The 18,732-nt window shown below is 47.1% G+C and overlaps 1 protein-coding gene across 2 annotated transcripts in view; it reads right to left on the bottom strand.

The window, feature by feature from the left end:
* Positions 1–18,732, bottom strand: part of JAK1 (Janus kinase 1) — a 161,886-nt gene that overhangs the window by 5,597 nt on the left and 137,557 nt on the right. For both annotated transcript variants that reach the window (XM_036756434.1, XM_036756435.1), the window contains exons 13-21: positions 13,944–14,084; positions 13,306–13,393; positions 11,661–11,788; positions 8,776–8,911; positions 4,995–5,146; positions 4,071–4,221; positions 3,808–3,902; positions 2,289–2,481; positions 858–982 (exon numbers count right to left, since the gene is read on the bottom strand). In XM_036756434.1, the coding sequence (XP_036612329.1) occupies positions 858–982; positions 2,289–2,481; positions 3,808–3,902; positions 4,071–4,221; positions 4,995–5,146; positions 8,776–8,911; positions 11,661–11,788; positions 13,306–13,393; positions 13,944–14,084 (1,209 nt within the window). The remainder of the gene's footprint in view (positions 1–857; positions 983–2,288; positions 2,482–3,807; positions 3,903–4,070; positions 4,222–4,994; positions 5,147–8,775; positions 8,912–11,660; positions 11,789–13,305; positions 13,394–13,943; positions 14,085–18,732) is intronic.

Below are 18,732 nucleotides of genomic sequence, written 5' to 3'. Positions count from 1 at the left end.
TTTTTTTTTTGTTGTTGTTGAGTGGTTTTCAGCTGTGTCCAACTCTCCATGACCCCATTTGGGGTTTTCTTGGCAGAGATACTGGAGCAGTTTGCCATTTTCTTCTCTTTTTATAGATGAGGAAACTGAGGCAAACAAGGTGAAGTGACTTGCCCAGGGTCACACAGCTAGTAAGCATCTGAGGTCAGATTTGAACTCAGGAAGATGAATCTTCCTGACTCCAGGCCTGGTGCTCTGTCCATTATGGTGCCACCTGGTGGCCTGCTTGCCACACTGACAACACCTACATCCCAGGATTGTGAGCATCCAATGAAAGGCCATTTGTAAAGTGCCTGGCACATGGTTAAGCGCTTGTAAACTAATTATGAGCCGTATGGCCTTGGACAGGCCCTCCCTCTTGGAGACTCATTTTTCTCAGCTAACCTAAGGTCCTCTGTGGTTCGAAATGCAAGATCCTATGACCTTGTAAAAATAAAACATCCAATTAGCAAGGTGAAAAACTGACAAACCACAAAGGCCGCTAGGGGTTGCCATAGAGCACAGAGCGCCAGTCCGGGAGTAAGTTCAAAAATGACCTCAGATCCTTACTGGCTGAGTGACCCTGGGCAAGTCACTTCACCCAGTGTGCCTCAGTTTCCTCATCTGTCAAATGAGCTGGAGAAGGAAATGGTCAACCCCGTCCAGTGTCTTTGCCAAGAAAACCCCATATGGGGTCATGAAGAGTCAGACATGATTGAAAAATGATTGAATGACAAACAGAACACTGGGCAGGCCATTCTCAAGGGAGTTTGCTCACTGTCCAATGGAGAGCTAGTTTCCCAGGGAAGGGGGGCATCCAATAACAGGCCCCTTCTTACCTTACAAATCTGAACCGCGTACTTCAGCTGCTGTTTGAGGCTGATTTTGTTCTTGTTTCTAGGAAGATATTCCTTAAGGCTCCCAGAAGGCAGGAACTCCATAATAAGCTTAATCCTATTCCCTCCTGTTTAAAAATAAATAAGTACATAAATAAATGAATAAAAACTAAGCCTAAGAATCTAAGGAGGAAAACTGCTGCTCTTTGATGAACTCATTTTCCTGCTGGCTTCCAAATAAACCATAAGAAAAGGAACCCAGATGACTAGGTTAGAAGTCAACTCTCTTTTAGATGATGAATTTCAAAGACACATTACCAGTTATGAATGGAGCCCGTATCCTTCAGACCATGTAGGCCACTGGAAGGTAGGGCCTGTTTATCTTGGTACTTGAAGGAGATATTTTGGTCTAGTGGAAAGTGTGGGCTCTAGAGCCAGAGATCAAATCTCCACTCAGACATTTTACTGGCCCCTTTGTCCAAGATAAGCTTCTTAACCCAGGAGCCTCAGTTTCCTCATCTGTAAAATGGATATAATAATAGCCCTTCCTCACAGGGTCCCAGAGAGGATCCAATGAGAGAATAGATAATAGCCCGAAATGGTGGCTGTTATCTTTGCATCACACCTCCACCTGGCCCCCAGTGAAACGCAAGTCACATAGATAGGTGCTGACCATATGTGTTTTGAATGAACTGATGACCGCATGACAGAACAATGAGAAATCCAATGCTAACAGCTTCCTTCTCTTGGCTATTTCCAGTTTATCCTGTACCAGGGCTGGGGAACCTGCAGCCTTGAAGCTACGTGTGGCCCTCTAGGTCCTCAGGTGTGGCCTTTTGACTGAGTCCAAGTTTTACAGAACAAATCCTTTTATTGAGGGAACTCTCTACCTAATGGTTTGCATGGTTTCCCCTCAAGTAGACTGTGGGTTCTTTCAGTGTCTTTTGCCTTTCTGTATGTCCTCAGCCCTTAGTGAAGCATATAGTAGGTGCTTAATAAATGCTTGTTCACTGACTGACTAATGAACTGATAGATCTCAAACCAAGAGTAAGAAAGTAGGCCAAACACTGGGTGTTTTCAGCTGAGCAATACCAGTGGTCACATGAAATTATTAAAAGTCTAGAACTGTCCAGGACTCTTCCTTGCTTGGAGGAAGCAGCTCAAAGGGTTGGATACTGAAGGGAAGCTTGCTGGGAGGGACAGCATTGGGCGCCTTTCCAAAGTATTCCAGACTCTGTGCTAAATGCTACTTTGGACAAGGACTTGGGTCTTACACTGGGAGACAGGCCAGGTCAACCAGCAGGGCAGAAGCACGAAGCTCAGCTTCCCTTCCCCCTCACTCTATTCCCCCGCCCCACACATGCATCCTGACATCAAGCTCTGATGTCAGCTTGAGCCAGGCCCCACCCTGCCCCCCAGGAAAGCCTCTCATACCATCCTCTGTACAAATCCCTTTGTATTTCACAATGTTTTCATGATAAAGGTTCTTCAAGATTTCGATCTCCTTCTTCAGGTCGGCTATCTGGTTGCCCCCACTCTCTGGCTTCAGAGACTTGACCGCAACCTGCTCACCAGTGTTGTCTCCCTCGGGGTCATACCTGCAGAGTTCAACTTTCCCAAAGTGGCCCTGGGTGGTGAGAAAGAGAGAGAGTGAGGGAGAGGGAAGAGGGGGAGTGGAGGAGGGAGAAGAGGGAGAGAGGGAAGAAGTATAGGAACAGAGGGAGACAGGGAGAGGAAGAGTGGGAAGAAGGGGAGGGGAGGAGGAAGAAGAGGGGCAGGGGAGAGGAAAGAGGAGGAGAGGGAAGAAGGGTAGGGGAGAGGGAGGGAGGGAAGAAGGGGAGGGGAGGAGGGAGAAGAGAAGGAGGGGAGAAGGGGACAAGGAAAAGGAAGAGAGGGAAGAAAGGGAGAAGAAAAGGAAGGAGGGAGAGGGGAGGGGAAAGAAGGAGAGAGGGAAAGGGGGAGAGGAAGAAGGAAGAGGAGGAGAGGGAAAGGGGGAGGGGGACAGGGAAGAGGGAGAGGAAGAGAGGGGAAGGGGGAGGGGGACAGGGAAGAGGGAGAGGAAGAGAGGGGAAGGGGGTGAGGGAAAGGGAGTGAGGGGAAAGAAGGGGAAAAGACAGAGAGGGAGAGGGCAGAGAGCAGGTTCAGACTCAAGCTTATTTGCTGTTCCTCATACACAAGATCCCATCTCCCATCTCCATGCCTTTGCACAGGATGTTCCCCATGCCTGAAATGCACTCCCTCTTCACTTCTACCTCTATTCTAGAATCTCTGACTTCCTTCCAAGTTCAGTTTCAGTACCCTGTCAGAGACAATGGCATAGAACACCTGAGTTCAAATCCAGCCTCAGATACTTCCTAATTGTGTAAACCTGGGCAAGTCACTTCACCTCTGTCTGCCTCAGTTTCCTCATGTATAAAATGGGGATAATAAGAACACCTACCTCCCAGAGTTATGTGAGGATCAGATGAGATAATAATTGTAAAGCACTTAGCACAGTGCCTGGCACACAGTAGGATGGTAAGTACTTAATAAATGCTGAGACCCCCTCCACCACTCCACCAGCTCCTCCATTTTATCAAGTGACTTGCCCAGGATCACACAGCTAGGAGATACGAACTCCGCTCCTCCTGACTGTTCCAACACTTCATCCACTAGCCGCCTTCCCTAATGAGGTATTAGGGTTCATAGGTCACAGGACAGGATTCATTGGCCAGTAGGACCTTTTGGAGAAGTAGCCCAGTGGAAAGAGCCCTGGTCTAGGATGTTGGAGACCTGGGTTCCAGTCTTGGCACTACCCTTTGCCAGCCAGGTACCCTGAGGGGAGTCACTTACACACCTACTCTCCCCATCTCCCATGGTTACTCTGAGTCCAAAATAGTGATGGATGAGAAAGCACCCAGAACATGAAAAATGCTATCCAACAGAAGGCGTTCCTTTACTCCTGTGTGTTTACCTCTCCCAGGTCACGGATCCTCTTCAAGAACCGTTTTTCAAAATGGGTGGGATCTACCTCAGTTGTTGGTTGTTTCTCTGAAAGAATATCAGGGTCTAGAAAAGTAGAAAAGGAAAGGCTTTGTTTTTAAGCTATTTGTTTTTTACAATTTGGACACATGCTTTAACAAGGACACCGGGTCACGTGTGCTCCCGAGTGCTAACACACCAATGGCCAGCTTCCAGGACGCCTGCTTAGCATCATCAGAGCAAGGAAGGACTTACTTTGTTCTTCTAGCTTATTGATATCTCTCATGATGGCTCGGAAGAAGGGTCTCTGACTAGGGTCGTAGTTCATACACTGAGTCATCAGGTCAGCCAGCTCCTTGCACGAGGGCGTGACCGGCATAACTCGACCTTCATAAAATCGCTCTTTCTGAAAGACAATGATGAGCGACACAAGTGAGGCGCTAGAAGCAGTAAAGACCCAAGGGAAGCACCCATGTTCCCTTGGGACAGAAGGTTTCATTCATCTATTTGTTCCTCTTAATGCTAGTACCTTCCCTTGGAGATGACCTCCCATTTATCCATAGAGATCTTGCATGTGGCTTGAGTGTTCTCTACCATCGGAAGCAGAGCTCTTTGAAGGACAGGGCTGATTTTTGCCTTTCTTTACATCCCTAACACTTAGCATAACATTTGGCGCAAATGCTCGTTGACCAAATCGTGTTTGGTGCCACAAACCTCACAAGCAGTTGTAGGATGATGAAGCATCGCAAACAGGGGGAGGCTTCTCCAAGCCCTACCACCACTTGTTTTCCACTTGTCATCCCAACTTCTTTCCAGAGGGAACTTGGAATATAGCTCTGGAACCAGGCTGGTATATCTGAGCTTTTGCTTTATCATGCCCAGCTCCAGACCTCCACCTTACTTCCTAACCAATTATATACACACACACACACACACACACACACACACACACACGTACACGCACACACACCCAGCTTTCTTTCACATGTTTTCCTCCCTCCTTAGAATTTAAACTCCTCCAGGACAAGGACATGCCTGGCACACAGTAAGTACAAAATAAATGCTTGTTGACTGACAGTTACCAAGCTTGTATTGTCAGCAAGTTTGCTTACTTAGATTTGCATCCAACTCCCTTAGAATGGTGCCTGGTGCCTAATAATGCTTCATCTCTCTAGTTACCTCTGCTAGCGTCTTATCTTTCAAGGGGATTTCTCCATTGTAACAGATCTCCCAGAGGGTTGTGCCAAAACTCCATTTATCAGCAGCCACGCTCAGGTTCTTGGAATCATCCACACACTCTGGTGCAATCCATGGGATCCGTTCCACACACTCTGCCAAAAAAAAAAAAAAGATTCCACACAAACACAACATTGAAATTCTAGTTTCTTAAATGAACACCCTGAAACTGACTTGAGAGGTTTGAAAAACCCAGGCTCAGACTCTGCCTCTGATATTCACTGGCTGTGTGACCATGGACATGGACAGGGATGGGCTCTGTCATCTGTAAACCTGGAAAAATACTGATGTATCACAACTACATCACAAGACATACGTAAAGATGTTGTCATCTTCTTCTTCTACTCTTCCTTCTCCTCTTCTTCCTATTCCTTCTGCTCCTCTTCATCCCCCTCCTCCTCCTCCTCCTTCTTCTTCACCATCTTTATCTTCTTCACCATCTTCATCTTCCTCATCTTCTCCTTCTCCTCCTCCCTCCTCCTCTTCCCTCCTCCTGCTCCTTCTGCTCCTCCTCCTTCTTCTCTTCCCCTCCTCCTCCTTCCCCCTCCTTCTCCTCCCTCCTCCTGTTTCTTCTGCTTCTCCTTCTCCTTCCCTCTCCTTCTCCTTCCCTCCTCCTCCCCCTTCCTCCTCCTTCTTCTTCACCATCTTCACCTTCACTATCTTCATCTTCTTCTCCTCCTCCTCCTCCCTCCTCCTGCTCCTCCTCCTGCTTCTCTTCCCCTCCTCCTCCTTCTCCTCCTCCTCCCTCTTCTTCCACCCTCCTCCTCCTCCTGTTTCTCCTCCCCTCCTCCTCCTTCCCCCTCCTTCTCCTCCTCCTTCTTCTTCATCATCTCCATCTTCTTCACCATCTTCATCTTCTTCACCATCTTCATCTTCTCCTCCTCCTCCTCCTGCTTCTCCTCCTGTCTTCCTCCTTCCCCCTCCTTCTCCTCCCCTCCTCCTCCTTCTCCTTTTTTTCCCAGGCAATAATTTAGCCTCTGAGTGAAAGTCATACACATCTTGAAATCTCTCCTGCCTCAAGCCCACACTAAAGTGTCTTTCCTCGTCTAATGATGACCTCACCGGCTTGGCCAGCCAAATGTTCTAAAAATAACAGCTCAAGTTTCTATTTTGCTTTGAGATCACAAAGTGCCACCATCCCCTGCATTATCCAGAGGATCTTAGAATCCTCAAAGTCATTGAGTCCAGACCTTCATTTTACAGACCAGGAAAGAGGGGCTCAGGAAGATGAAGTTACTTGCCCAAGGTCACAGAGGTCTCAAGATGGCAGAGCCAACATTCAAACCCAGGTCCTTTGACTCAACATCTAGGACTCCACTGTGCTAGGTACACTGCCTCCCACTGATTCCTCACAGAAGCCTTGGGAAGTAGGTGGGTTTCTTTGGGTTTTGTGTTTTCTTGCTCACATTTGTGATTTTGTTGTGGGATTCTGATGGCAGCTGGTGCCTCCTTGGTGACTTAGAATCTTGCCTGGGGCCTTTGAGATGTGAAGTCATTTGTACGGGGTCACACAGCCAATATGGGATCTTGGCAATTATTTCTGACTCCAAGCTCTACCTTTATCCCCTGCATCATGCTGCCTCCCATGAGGTAGATGATGCCAGGTATTCTTATCCCCATTCTACAGATGAGGAAATTGAGGCTAATGATTTGCTGAGGTCCACACTTTTAGTTAAATGATGGAGCTACAATTTGAACCAAGATGTTCCAGTCTTTACCAACTCCATCTGGACATCTTGAATGTCTGCTTGGAGGTAAGGAGTAGAGGAAGGAAGTGATAAAGGGTAGAGAAATATAGGGAAAGCAGGGCTAGGGAAAGGTAGGGAAATGTACCATTTCATAAATAAGTTTATCTATTGATTGGCAACCTCTGAACCAGGTAATCTTGGTGCCAAAGGGAATCTAGTTTACAAAGAGACCAGAATTCTCCTGCCTTAGCATCTGGAAATTCACTTTTTACAGGTACATCTGTGCTCATGGGCTCAGACATCTAAGACATAAAGATGGCATCCATCTATAGAGATTCACCTCTGCGCCCTTCCTCTGTTCTATTTCATTCTATGATAATGGTCTCTGTGTGTGTGTGTCCCCGTGTGTGTGTGCACCCATGACTGTATATGTCCCCATGTGTGTGTCCCCACGTGTGTATGTCACCATGTGTGTGTCCCCATGTGTGTCTCCATCTGCATGCATGCATGTGTATCCCCATGTGTGTGTCCCCATGTGTGTATGTCACCGTGTGTGTGTCCCCACGTGTGTGTCCCCGTGTGTGTCTCCATGTGTGTGCATGCATGTGTGTCCCTGTGTGTGTCTCCATGTGTATGCATGCATGTGTATCCCTATGTGTGTGTCCCCATGTGTGTATGAAACTGTGTATGTGTCCCCGTGTGTGTATGTCACTGTGTGTGTCCCCATGTATATGCATGCATGTGTATCCCCATGTGTGTGTCCCCACTTGTGTGTCCCCATGTGTGTCTCCATGTGTGTGCATGCATGTGTGTCCCTGTGTGTCTCCATGTGTATGCATGCATGCGTATCCCTATGTGTGTGTCCCCATGTGTGTATGAAACTGTGTATGTGTCCCCGTGTGTGTATGTCACTGTGTGTGTCCCCATGTGTGTCCCTCTGTGCGTGTGTCCCCGTGTATACGTGTGTGTCCGTGTGCACGTGTGTGTGTATAGGTGTCCCTGTGTGTGTGCATGTGTGCATGTGTGTGTGTATAGGTGTCCCTGTGTGTGTGCATGTGTGCACGTGTGTGTGCCCATATATATGTGTGTGTGGTATTCCCCTGCCAGTTATAACCTCACCACATTTATCTCTGTGGCTCCCCTAGGGCTCTAAAGAGGACCTTCTGGAATGCCGTATTGTTTCCCTCACTGTATCTGGAGCCCCAGCCCCAGCACAGAAATCCTTAATACATACTAAGGACTTCAAAGCTGCTCACTAAATTGAATTGAATTAATGGAATTAAATTCAAATTAATATATGTTTACAAATAATTCAAATAGAATTGAAATCAAATTAATACATGTATACAAATAATTCAAATGGAATTGAATCGAACACAAATTATTCAAAGATATGCTTACAAAGAATTCTAATCAAATTAATTGGATTGAATTAAAATTAATATATGTGTATACACATGATTCAAATTGAATTCAAATTATTCAAATATATTACATATGCATACAAATAATTCAAATTCAATTAACTGAACTGAATTAGTCACAAACATGGCTGGGACCTGCCTCATTTCCCAGCCTCGCTCTGGGCAGGTTTTCACCTGTCTTCCTCTTCTGAGGAAGGCATCAGGGCATCAGGGGAATCTAAACAGGGTAAATCAGCCTGTTCTCACTGTCTCCCAACCATAACCACCACCCTGAACCTCTGATTGCACCATTTCCTGGGCTTCTGGACATTTCATGAAGGCCTCTGACAAGCCACTTCATGTTAATTGAAAGGACACATCCGCTGGGTTTCTGGGCTTGGGTCAGCTGCCTAACTGGTCTACCATTTCCTCTTACAACACCATCAGGTTTTAAAGAGAGTCAGCAGATAAGGGAAGCAACAGTGACTTTCAAAATAAGCACAGGCAAGACACTATTCCAGGAGAAGATGTTTATATGGCTTTTTTTGAGCCATCCCCCACCCCCAAAAGGAGGAAAAACAATCCCCACCCATACCCTGACCAGAAAGCTGAGCTAGCACCAGGCAGACATACCCTGTCGAGAGAGCACGGTAATGGGGATCCCAGGATCACTGAGCTTGATGAAGGGGCTGCAGTCACCATCCAGGCCCTCTCTGGCCAAGAGGACATTTTTGGCACATACATTCCCATGGACCAAATCTTTGTCTTCCTGCAAAAGAAGAGAGACCCCCGTGGTGAACCCCAGGCCAAACAACGAAGGCTATTTTCAGCTCCCTGGGAGAGAAAGTCTCCAGGAAGTGTTGGAGACATTTGAGCTTGACTCTGTAAACTCAGTTGTTTTGTTCTGTTTTGTTTTTTCCCCAACAGTGCAGAACTGCCAAGCACCAGGGGGGACATAGCCAATCGAGAGCAGGATATGGAATCAGGAGGGCTTGGGGTCAAGTCTTGCCTCTGATAAATGCTGGATATTTGACCAGGGATAGGTCATGTCACTTTAGATCAGAAGGATCAAGAGATTGAAGACTTAGGGCCAGAAGGGACCCAGAAACCATCGAATCCAACCCCTTCTTTTCACTAGATAGGAAACAGGCCCAGAAAGAAGCAATGCTTCCATTGCTACAGATGAGTAGTAGAGAAGGTGCCAATCGGCATGAGTAGGAAAAAATTCCTAGCTGAGAACTCTCTAAAGCAATGAATTCCCAAGTCCAATCAGATTTTAATAAAAGCTGAAGATGAGAGAAGTCAAGGAATCTTCACAAGGACATGGGAAATAGTAAGCTACAATTTGAAGTCCAGGCTCCTACTTGAATTCCTGAGTCCCTTCTTCTACCCCATCATGTTTCTGTTCTCCATTTCTCTTTACCTACTTCCTTGTGAAATTACTCATAACTCCTGTACCAGAAGCATGCATCCCAAAGGAGAACACGCACAAACCATGCTCATCCTTCTTGACCTCTCGGTGGCAGCATCTGAAACCTGAGCATCCTGCCTTCCTCCATACTCTCCTCTCTGGTTTCCATGATTGTACTCTCTCCTTGCTTCTTCTTACCTGCTAACTGCTCCTTCTCACACTCTGTTCCTCCAATATCATCTGTATCATGCTCCTGACTATGGGTCTATGCCAAGGTTCTGTCTCAGGCTTTCTTGTCTTTTCTCACTCTACATTCCCTCTTGCTTTTCTCCTCAGCTTCTTCTGGTTTATGCCGGTGACTCACAGGTCAATGTCTCCTTGGTATTTTCCTCCTTGTTGCTTTGCTAAGTTCTAGCCCCACATCAATCTTCCAGTCTCCTTAGACTCTACCCCTTGCCATGCACTCTTCAGTCCAGTGACCTGGCCTCCTGGCCATTCCATGAGCAAGACCTCCCTCTCTCAGCTCTGGACATTCTCCCAGCTGTCTCCCATACCTGGATCATTCTCCCTCCTCTGCTCCAACTACAGACCTCTTTGGCTTCAAGTCCCAATTAAAATCCCCTATTTTACTGGAAGTCTTGCCCCAGCTCTTAATTCTACTGCATTCCTTCTCTTAATTATTTCCTATTTATCTTGTAGACAGTTTGTACATATTCATTGGCATGCTGTCTCTCCCATTAGACTGTAAGCTCCTTGAGGGCAGGGACTGTCTTTTTGCATTTCCAGGGCTTAGCACAGTGCCTGACACATAGTAGGTGCTGAATAAATATTTATTGATTAATTGTATCACCAACTGCTTTTTGTTTATTCCAAACTGAATGTTCCATAGGTATCTTAAAGTCATTGTGTTGAAAACAGAACTCATCCTTCCCCCCGCAAATCCACCTCTCTTTCAAACTTCCCTATTACTGTTATTTCAGTAACCCTGGTTTTCATCTTGGGCGTCATCCTCAGCTCCTCACTCTCCCTCATCTCAGCTGATGTCCAGTCAAACCCAAGGCTTACTGTTCCTACCTTCAAAACATCTCCCTCTTCTCTTCCTTTCTCTCCATCTTTCTTTTCCTTCCTTCCTTCCTTCCTTCCTTCCTTCCTTCCTTCCTCCTCCTCCCTCCCTCCCTTCCTTCCTTCCTTCCTTCCTTCCTTCCTTCCTTCCTTCCTTCCTCTCTCTCCTTTCTTTCTTTCTTTCTTTCTTTCTTTCTTTCTTTCTTTCTTTCTTTCTTTCTTTCTTTCTTTCTTTCTTTCTTTTGTTTCTTTCTTTCTCTTTCTTACTCTCTCACACAAACAGCCACCACACTAATTCAGGTCCACATTAGCTCCCACCTAGACCACTGAAATAGCCTTCTAACATGTATCCCTGCCTTGATTCTCTCATCCCTCCAATCTCTCTTCCACTTTGTGACCAAACGGATCTTCCTAAAGCACACGTCTGAACACATCCCCAACTTGTTCAATAAAGTCCAGTGGTTCCCTCTTGTTGCTAGGACCAGATACAAATTCTTCTGTTTGGCTTTTAAAGTCTTTCCTGACCTGGTTTCAGCAAACCTTTTCTTGGGTCCTTATACCAAATTCTCCTTTGTGGAATTTACAATTCAGCCAAATTGCCCTTCTTCCTGATTGTCATATGTGATACTTCATCTCCACCCTCTGTGTCTTAGCATGGACCATTCCCTAGAACTAGAATGTTCTCCTTCTTCACATCAACCACATAGAAGCCCTGGCTTCTTTTTAGGCTCAGCTCAAGCATCACCTTCTACATGAGGTTTTTGTTGATCCTTATTCTAGGTCCCCCTTCTCTTCTGCTTTGATCTCCTTCCCCAGGTTGACTGATATGACTGACTTCTACAATCCCACCTTACCCCCATCCCCTACTCAGCTCTATACCTGGCACTCAAATGCCTAGGTCCAGTTCTGGACTCACCACTGAAGTCTCTCCCTACATCCTCCTGACCACTCCCACCATGAAGAAAGATGACAAGGACAAGGGCTTCTGGCTACTGCATGCTTAGGAAGCCAGCTCAGGGTGAACCTAATCAGGGTTTGGTCTTACCAAGTAACTCAGTGCACTGGCCAGTTGTTTGGCAACCTTAAATTTCCACGGTGTGGTGAGCAGTTCACTTTTCTTATGCATGAAGAGATCCAGAGGCCCAAATTCCATAAATTCCTCCACCATGATGTCTGAGGGCACAAAAAAATAGGGCATGGCAATTAGGATCCTAACTGCCTACTGAGGCACATCCTCAACTCCTCCCCCAACCCAATCACTCCTTCTCAGAAGACTCATTAACAGCTTAATCGATATTGTCCCATTTCAGCCTCCTAACAACCCTAGAAGGGAAATACAACGTGATGTTGTCTCCATTTCACAGATGAAGCAGCTAAGGTTGCTTCATACAGGTTAAATGACTATTAGTAAGTGACTGAGAGAGGACTTGGGTCCAGGTCACATCGCCCCAAATTCAATGGTTTGTTCACTGTGCAAACAGACAATTTCTCTGGAGCAGAAGCTGACAGAAAGAACTCTCATTGGACATCTGTGCTAGAGTTCCAGCTGCACCATTAAGTACCTACAGCCTAAGACAATCAGTGCTTCAGATTCTCCATGTAGAAATTAGTAATAAATAGCTGCTTTCCCATAACTCCTGGGGATAGTGTAGGGGTGATATAGATACAGCTGTGGAAATACAGAAGGGGGAGAAAGAGGAGAGAGCCAGAGAGAGACACACACAGAGAGAGACAGAGACAGAAAGAGTGAAAAGGACAGAGAGAAGGAGGAGGAGGAAGAAGGGAGGGACTTAGGGAGGGAGTAGGGGAGAGCGGGCACCACAGACATACAGGAGAATGTGAAGGCTCATCTCAGCCTCCCTTTCTTTTGTTTACCTTTGAATATTTCATAAAATCATAGATTTAGAGGAGGAAGGGACTTCAGAGGCCATCGAGTCCAACTTCCTTGTCTTTTCAGATGAGGAATAGGGCCCCACGAGGTGGATTCTCTCTCTCTCTCTCTCTCTCTCTCTCTCTCTCTCTCTCTCTCTCTCTCTCCCCTCTTTCTCTCTCTCTCTGTCTCTGTATCTCTCTCTCCTTCTCTCTGTCTGTCTCTGTCTCTGTCTCTCTCTCCCTCTTTCTCTCTCTCTCCTTCTCTCTCTCTGTCTCTATCTGTCTCTCTCTGTCACGGTCTCTCTCTCTGACTGCATCTCTGTCTCTCACACACCACACACACACACACACACACACACACACACACACACACACACAGATGAGAGCTCAATAGCCACAAGAGTTTTCAGACCTCTTTCATCTGATGCCTCATTTTACAGAAGAGGAAACTGAAACTCAGGGAAGTTAAGTGACTTTCCTTGGGTAAAATTGGTATGTGAAAGGTAGGATTTGAATCCAGGTCTTTTGATTCCAAACCCACCCTTCTTTCCTATGTATCCAATTGTCTTTTGCTGATTTTTTTGTTCCTACATAGCCTTTATCTCCAAATATCTGCCCCTCCCTTCCCCTAACCAGGAAACCATCTCTTACAATGAAGCACAAAGAAGGGAAAAAGTCAGCTCAATGGGCACATCCATTATATCTTCTACCTCCACAGCCCTGCCCCCCGCCTCTCTGACATCCTTTTCTATTTAGTAGACACACCAGAATAGACACCCTCTGAGTGTTGGAGCACCCCTCCAAAAGAGCAAACTCACTTTCCACATCTCGTACACAGACGCCATAGAGGTACACGATGTGTTTGTGGGAGACTTGTCTCATCATGCTGGCCGCCTCGAAGAAAGCCTGCTTGGGAATTTGAGAATTGGGGGTGGGGAGGAGAGAACCACACTGATCAAAACACCAGCCTTGGAGTCTCTGGGAGGAACTGGGGTCACAGCACAGGAAACCTCCCCGCCAATGACGTTTTTCACATGACAACCCCCCAGTATGTGCATGCACACACACATACACACACATACACACACACATGCACACGCACGCACACACAACACACATATACATGCACGCACATGCACGCACACACAACACACATATACACACATGCACATGCACATACGCGTGCACACACATATACATACACACATGCACACACATATACATACACACACATGCACATGCACACACGTGCGCACACGCACACACACACACACACATTTTGTTCTCGGATGAGGCTGCGCCCTGGTTTCAGGACATAGTGAAAGATTCTCATTGAGACCCAAGACTTCTTTAAACACACTTGCAGGCCAAAGGGCATAGGCTATGCCAGATACAGATGGCAAAAGCTGCCTGGGAGATGAGTGAAGGGGAGAGAAGCCTTGGAGGATGTACTTGCCAGAGAAATGTCCCTGTGGCTGGGGTCCAAGACTTTCAGGATCACTTTCATCTTTTTCTCATCAGAGCTGCCTTCCTCATCCTTGTAGTCCAGGGTCCCTGAGTAGATCTGGGTCCGAGTGCCTCGTCCCAGGTGCTCTCCCTAAAGAAAGCCGACAGGACAAGGGAGGGAGCTCAGAAATCAGAGAAGGCTGGAGGTGCTGGGCTGAACAGAACTGGAAGAGAAGCAAGGACCAGAGCCAGAGGTGCCATCCTGGAGGGCTCCCCAGAGGTCACTGGGGGCAGAGGGGCCTCAGTGCTGCTAATTCCTATGATGCCTTGAGAACAAGGCTTCTATAGAGAAAAGACCTCAGGGGCCAATGTCCAGTATAAGGCATCGCCAGCCTCAAGGAGAACAATGCTGACACCTCCCTCACCCTCTATGATTCAGTGTAGCTTGAAATGACCAATGACCCAAAAGAATAAAAATCCCACTTCACAAAATGCTTCTTAACTGTCCCTTCCATTAATATGGATTAGGGAGGGGAAGAGGAGAGCATAAGTGAACACATTATATCACCACTACCTGCCAGGAGTATGTTTAGCGCTTTACAAATATCACCTCATTTGATCCCCACAGCCCTGTGAGGTAGTTGTTATTATCCCCATTTTGAAGTTGAAGAAACTGAGGCTGACAGAAGAAAAGTGACTTGCCCAGGGTCATGCATCTAGTAAACGCCTCAGGCTGAATTTGAACTCTTGGTTCTAAAGCTTACTATCTGTACCACTCTGGGCAAGCTGCTTCCACACCATAGCCTCAGTTTCCTTATCTGTAAAATGAGAGGGATTGGACTCGATGACCTCTAAGGTCCCCTTCACCTTCCCCAGCCCCTCTTTGTCCTGTGGGCTAGTCTCGGCTCCCTCACTTCCCTTCACCTGCCGTGGCTCACACCTTACCAATCTGAAGTCACCCTGACTGTTGGTTTTCTCTGCTCAGACCCTGGGGGTCCTAACAATACTTGGAGAGAGTGATGAGCTAGAATCCCATCATCTGAGTCCGCCAGGAGCCAACCATTTACTCTCTCTCATCTCCCATCAAAGGATGTGACCTGGCCTGCTTATGTATGGACAGAATCACAGATATTAAATGTCAGAGGCAAGAAGCAAACTCTAGTCTAGTACCCTCCCCACTGCACCCCACTGCCCCTTCGGCTTTAATCGAGACATTTGGTTGGTTAAAGGATTGTCTGCAGGAGACAAAGGATCTACGGGTCCTTCCCTCCACGGAAACACATATCATTCTTTGTCCAACTTGATTAATTTCTCATCTGTCAAATACTCAAGAAGAAGAGCTAGCACCTAGCGCCTCCTGCACCGACCATCCTTCAGGGGTTATTGACGAGAACCTCCTTATTTATGCAGGATTCACTTGGGGTTTATGGGCAGTCACATGCCTGCAGCATCCCAGAAATGCCATCGAGAGTTCAATGTAATTACTGTCACTGAAATGGCCACTGGGATGAAGGGAAAGCTTTCAAATGCTTATATTCCTGAAAATCCCAGGCCACCCCCAAGACCACCAGAGGAACCATCCAAGGCACGTGGATTCGTAGCAGGTGGTCCGAGAATAGGAAGCAGCCCGGGTGTGCAGACAGAGGATTCGTAGAAGGCAGTCTGAGAATAGGAAGCAGCCCGGGTGTGCAGACAGAGGATTCGTAGCAGGCGGTCCGAGAATAGGAAGCAGCCTGGGTGTGCAGACAGAGGATTCGTAGCAGGCAGTCTGAGAATAGGAAGCAGCCTGGGTGTGCAGACAGAGGATTCGTAGCAGGCGGTCTGAGAAGAGGAAGCAGCCCGGGTGTGCAGACAGAGGATTCGTAGCAGGCGGTCTGAGAAGAGGAAGCAGCCTGGGTGTGCAGACAGAGGATTCGTAGCAGGCGGTCCGAGAATAGGAAGCAGCCTGGGTGTGCAGACAGAGGATTCGTAGCAGGCAGTCTGAGAACATAAGCAGCTTGGGTATGCAGACAGAGGATTCGTAGCAGGCGGTCCAAGAAGAGGAAGCAGCCCGGGTGCGCAGACAGAGGATTCGTAGCAGGAGGTCTGAGAACATAAACAGCCTGGGTGTGCAAACAGAGGATTCATAGCAGGTGGTCCGAGAATAGGAAGCAGCCTGGGTGTGCAGACAGAGGATTCGTAGCAGGAGGTCTGAGAACATAAACAGCCTGGGTGTGCAAACAGAGGATTCATAGCAGGCGGTCCGAGAATAGGAAGCAGCCTGGGTGTGCAGACAGAGGATTCGTAGCAGGCAGTCTGAGAACATAAGCAGCTTGGGTATGCAGACAGAGGATTCGTAGCAGGCGGTCCAAGAAGAGGAAGCAGCCCGGGTGCGCAGACAGAGGATTCGTAGCAGGAGGTCTGAGAACATAAACAGCCTGGGTGTGCAAACAGAGGATTCATAGCAGGTGGTCCGAGAATAGGAAGCAGCCTGGGTGTGCAACAGACACCTCGTACTTGAATCCTGCTTTGCTGCTGACTGATGCGTATGACCTTGGACAGATCACTTCTCTGGCCTCCAGGCTCTCTCGCTGTAAAAGGAGGAAGCTAGATCCTTGTTCCTTCTGGCATTATAGCTATGCTCCTGTGATTCTACTCTGTTGCTTTTGGGGGAGGGGGGAAGAGGATCCAGACCTGTGACTTCATTGACTCACTGGAAAGTCTCAGCAAGTCAGCTCCTTCCACCAATGCAAGTGCCCAGGTTCATACTGCCAGTAGGGGTCAGAAGGCAGAACTTGAACCCAGACCTCCCTGCCTCTAAGGCCAGCTCTAGCCTGTCCACTGTCTCTTGTTTTCAATGAGAATTCTCATTCCAAAGAGCTCATTCTAAGGGAGGAGGCAACATGGCTTAGTGGATAGAGTTAGGTAGGCTCAGATGCTAAACAGCTGTGGGACCCGGGGTGTGTGTCCTCTATATTCTCAGAGCCCAGAGCCCAACTCCTTAGGACTTGGCAGGACTTGGCAGAATGACCACAGAGAGGTGGAAGGGTGCTGGCTTTGGCAGAAGAAGACCCAGCTTCCAAATCTCTCCCACTATCTGTGTGATCTTGGGCAAATCAACTTCCCTGGGTCTCAGCTCCTAATCTACTAAGAAGGAAAAAGTAGGGGGAGGGGAGGGGCTGAGCTGGATAGTCTCTAGGGTTCTTGCCAGTCTAAAATCTATGCTTCTATGATTTACTGATTCATAAACAGGCTGCAATCTGCCTTGGTGGATGGACTTTTCCATGTTGTTGAAATCACAGTTCCTTCAACAAGCAATTACTAAACTTCTCCTAAGTGCTCAACACAGTGGGTGAGGGATGCCAATGAGCAGTTATTAAGCTCCTACTGTGTGAAGTACTAGAGATACAAAGAAAGGTTTAAAAAGGTGGCCTGCCCTCAAGGAGCTCACATGCTAATGGAGGAGGCAATATGTATATGAACAGAACACACGACCTGGAAGGTGCTATTATTATCTCCATTTTACAGATGAGGAATATGAAGCAGACAAGATCAAGTGACTTGCCCAGGGTCACACAGCTAGCGAGTTACTGAGGCAGGATTTGAATTCAGGTCTTCTTAACTCCAGGCCCAGCACTCCATGCCTCTAAGGAGGTGGGGAAGAATGGGAGAGAGAGGAAGTGGAGAAAAGAACTATAGTGGGAAATGAAAAATCGCAGCTATCAAGAAGATGTTTAAAGAGTCACAAACAGTCTCTTTTCTCCTGTCCTGAGTCTCTTCTTTCTAGTAGATGAACCAGGACTTGGCAAACCCGTGTCCATCTGTCCCTCCATTGCCTTTGGAGCTGGGGGCCTGCATGACCTTGTTACAGATATGCCCTAAACCTCACGAATAAGAATCAAATTCGACCCAATTTGCAGAATGCTTGCATGTCTGTGTCTTCATAGTAATGGGTAAGTATCATATGCTTAATTCATACAAGTCATGTTTTGGATGCTCAAGGTTCTACTATCCTCAAAATTTTCCTCAACACCCATATTATTGCAGACACTCATTGAGTAATTATTCCTTCTCTCTCCTCAGCAAAGTCTTCTGGGTGTATTTGGTGAAATTCAGCAAACTGTCATCCATTTTCTCTTCTGTGGCCTCCTTCCTACCAATTAGAGATTTTGAGCTATACTAGATGGAAGGGGAAGAGGCCTGCTGTGTCCCCAAATTCCTTCCCAGAGCAGTTTTCATAGAATCACAGACCTCATCCAGGCCAGTCCATCTTGGCACAACCCCACCCCGCCATACTCAATAAGCAGCCATCCAGCCTTCACTCAAACACCTCTTCTGAGGAACAATTCACCACCTCCCTTCCAGAGAAAGTTGACTGCACTTGTGAACAATGTATTTTGTTAACAAAATAAGAAGGCCAGCTTCCCGTGGGGTTCCTATTGCCATGGTGATCCGAGCAGGGACAGGATGGGTACCCTACAGCTGATAGAGGCAGCTCTGAAGATCAGGAGGCTGGTACAGTTAGAGACCAGGCCTCAGAGAGAAGGGAAAACAGAAGACAGTGTTTGTAGGAATCATGAAGGGAAAGAAAACACAAAATGCCTAGGGAAAGTTTGAGGTTCTCAGAGAGAAAGCATGCTAGGTTATTACTCCTCAAAGAAGGGAAGTGACTTGCCCTGATTCACACATCTATTAAGTAGCAAAAGTGGACTTTCACCCCAGGTTCCAAATCCATCACTCCTCCTCCCTGATGCAAATAGGAAAAGTTGTGTTGTCCAGCTTGGGTGGCAAAGGAATGGAGGTGAGAGTTAGGTGATATT

The sequence above is a fragment of the Trichosurus vulpecula genome, chromosome 4 (genome assembly GCF_011100635.1).
Source record: "Trichosurus vulpecula isolate mTriVul1 chromosome 4, mTriVul1.pri, whole genome shotgun sequence".
Classification (NCBI taxonomy): domain Eukaryota; kingdom Metazoa; phylum Chordata; class Mammalia; order Diprotodontia; family Phalangeridae; genus Trichosurus; species Trichosurus vulpecula.
Note: the sequence above shows the minus strand (reverse complement) of the source record. Positions and strands in the feature narration are given on the sequence as shown.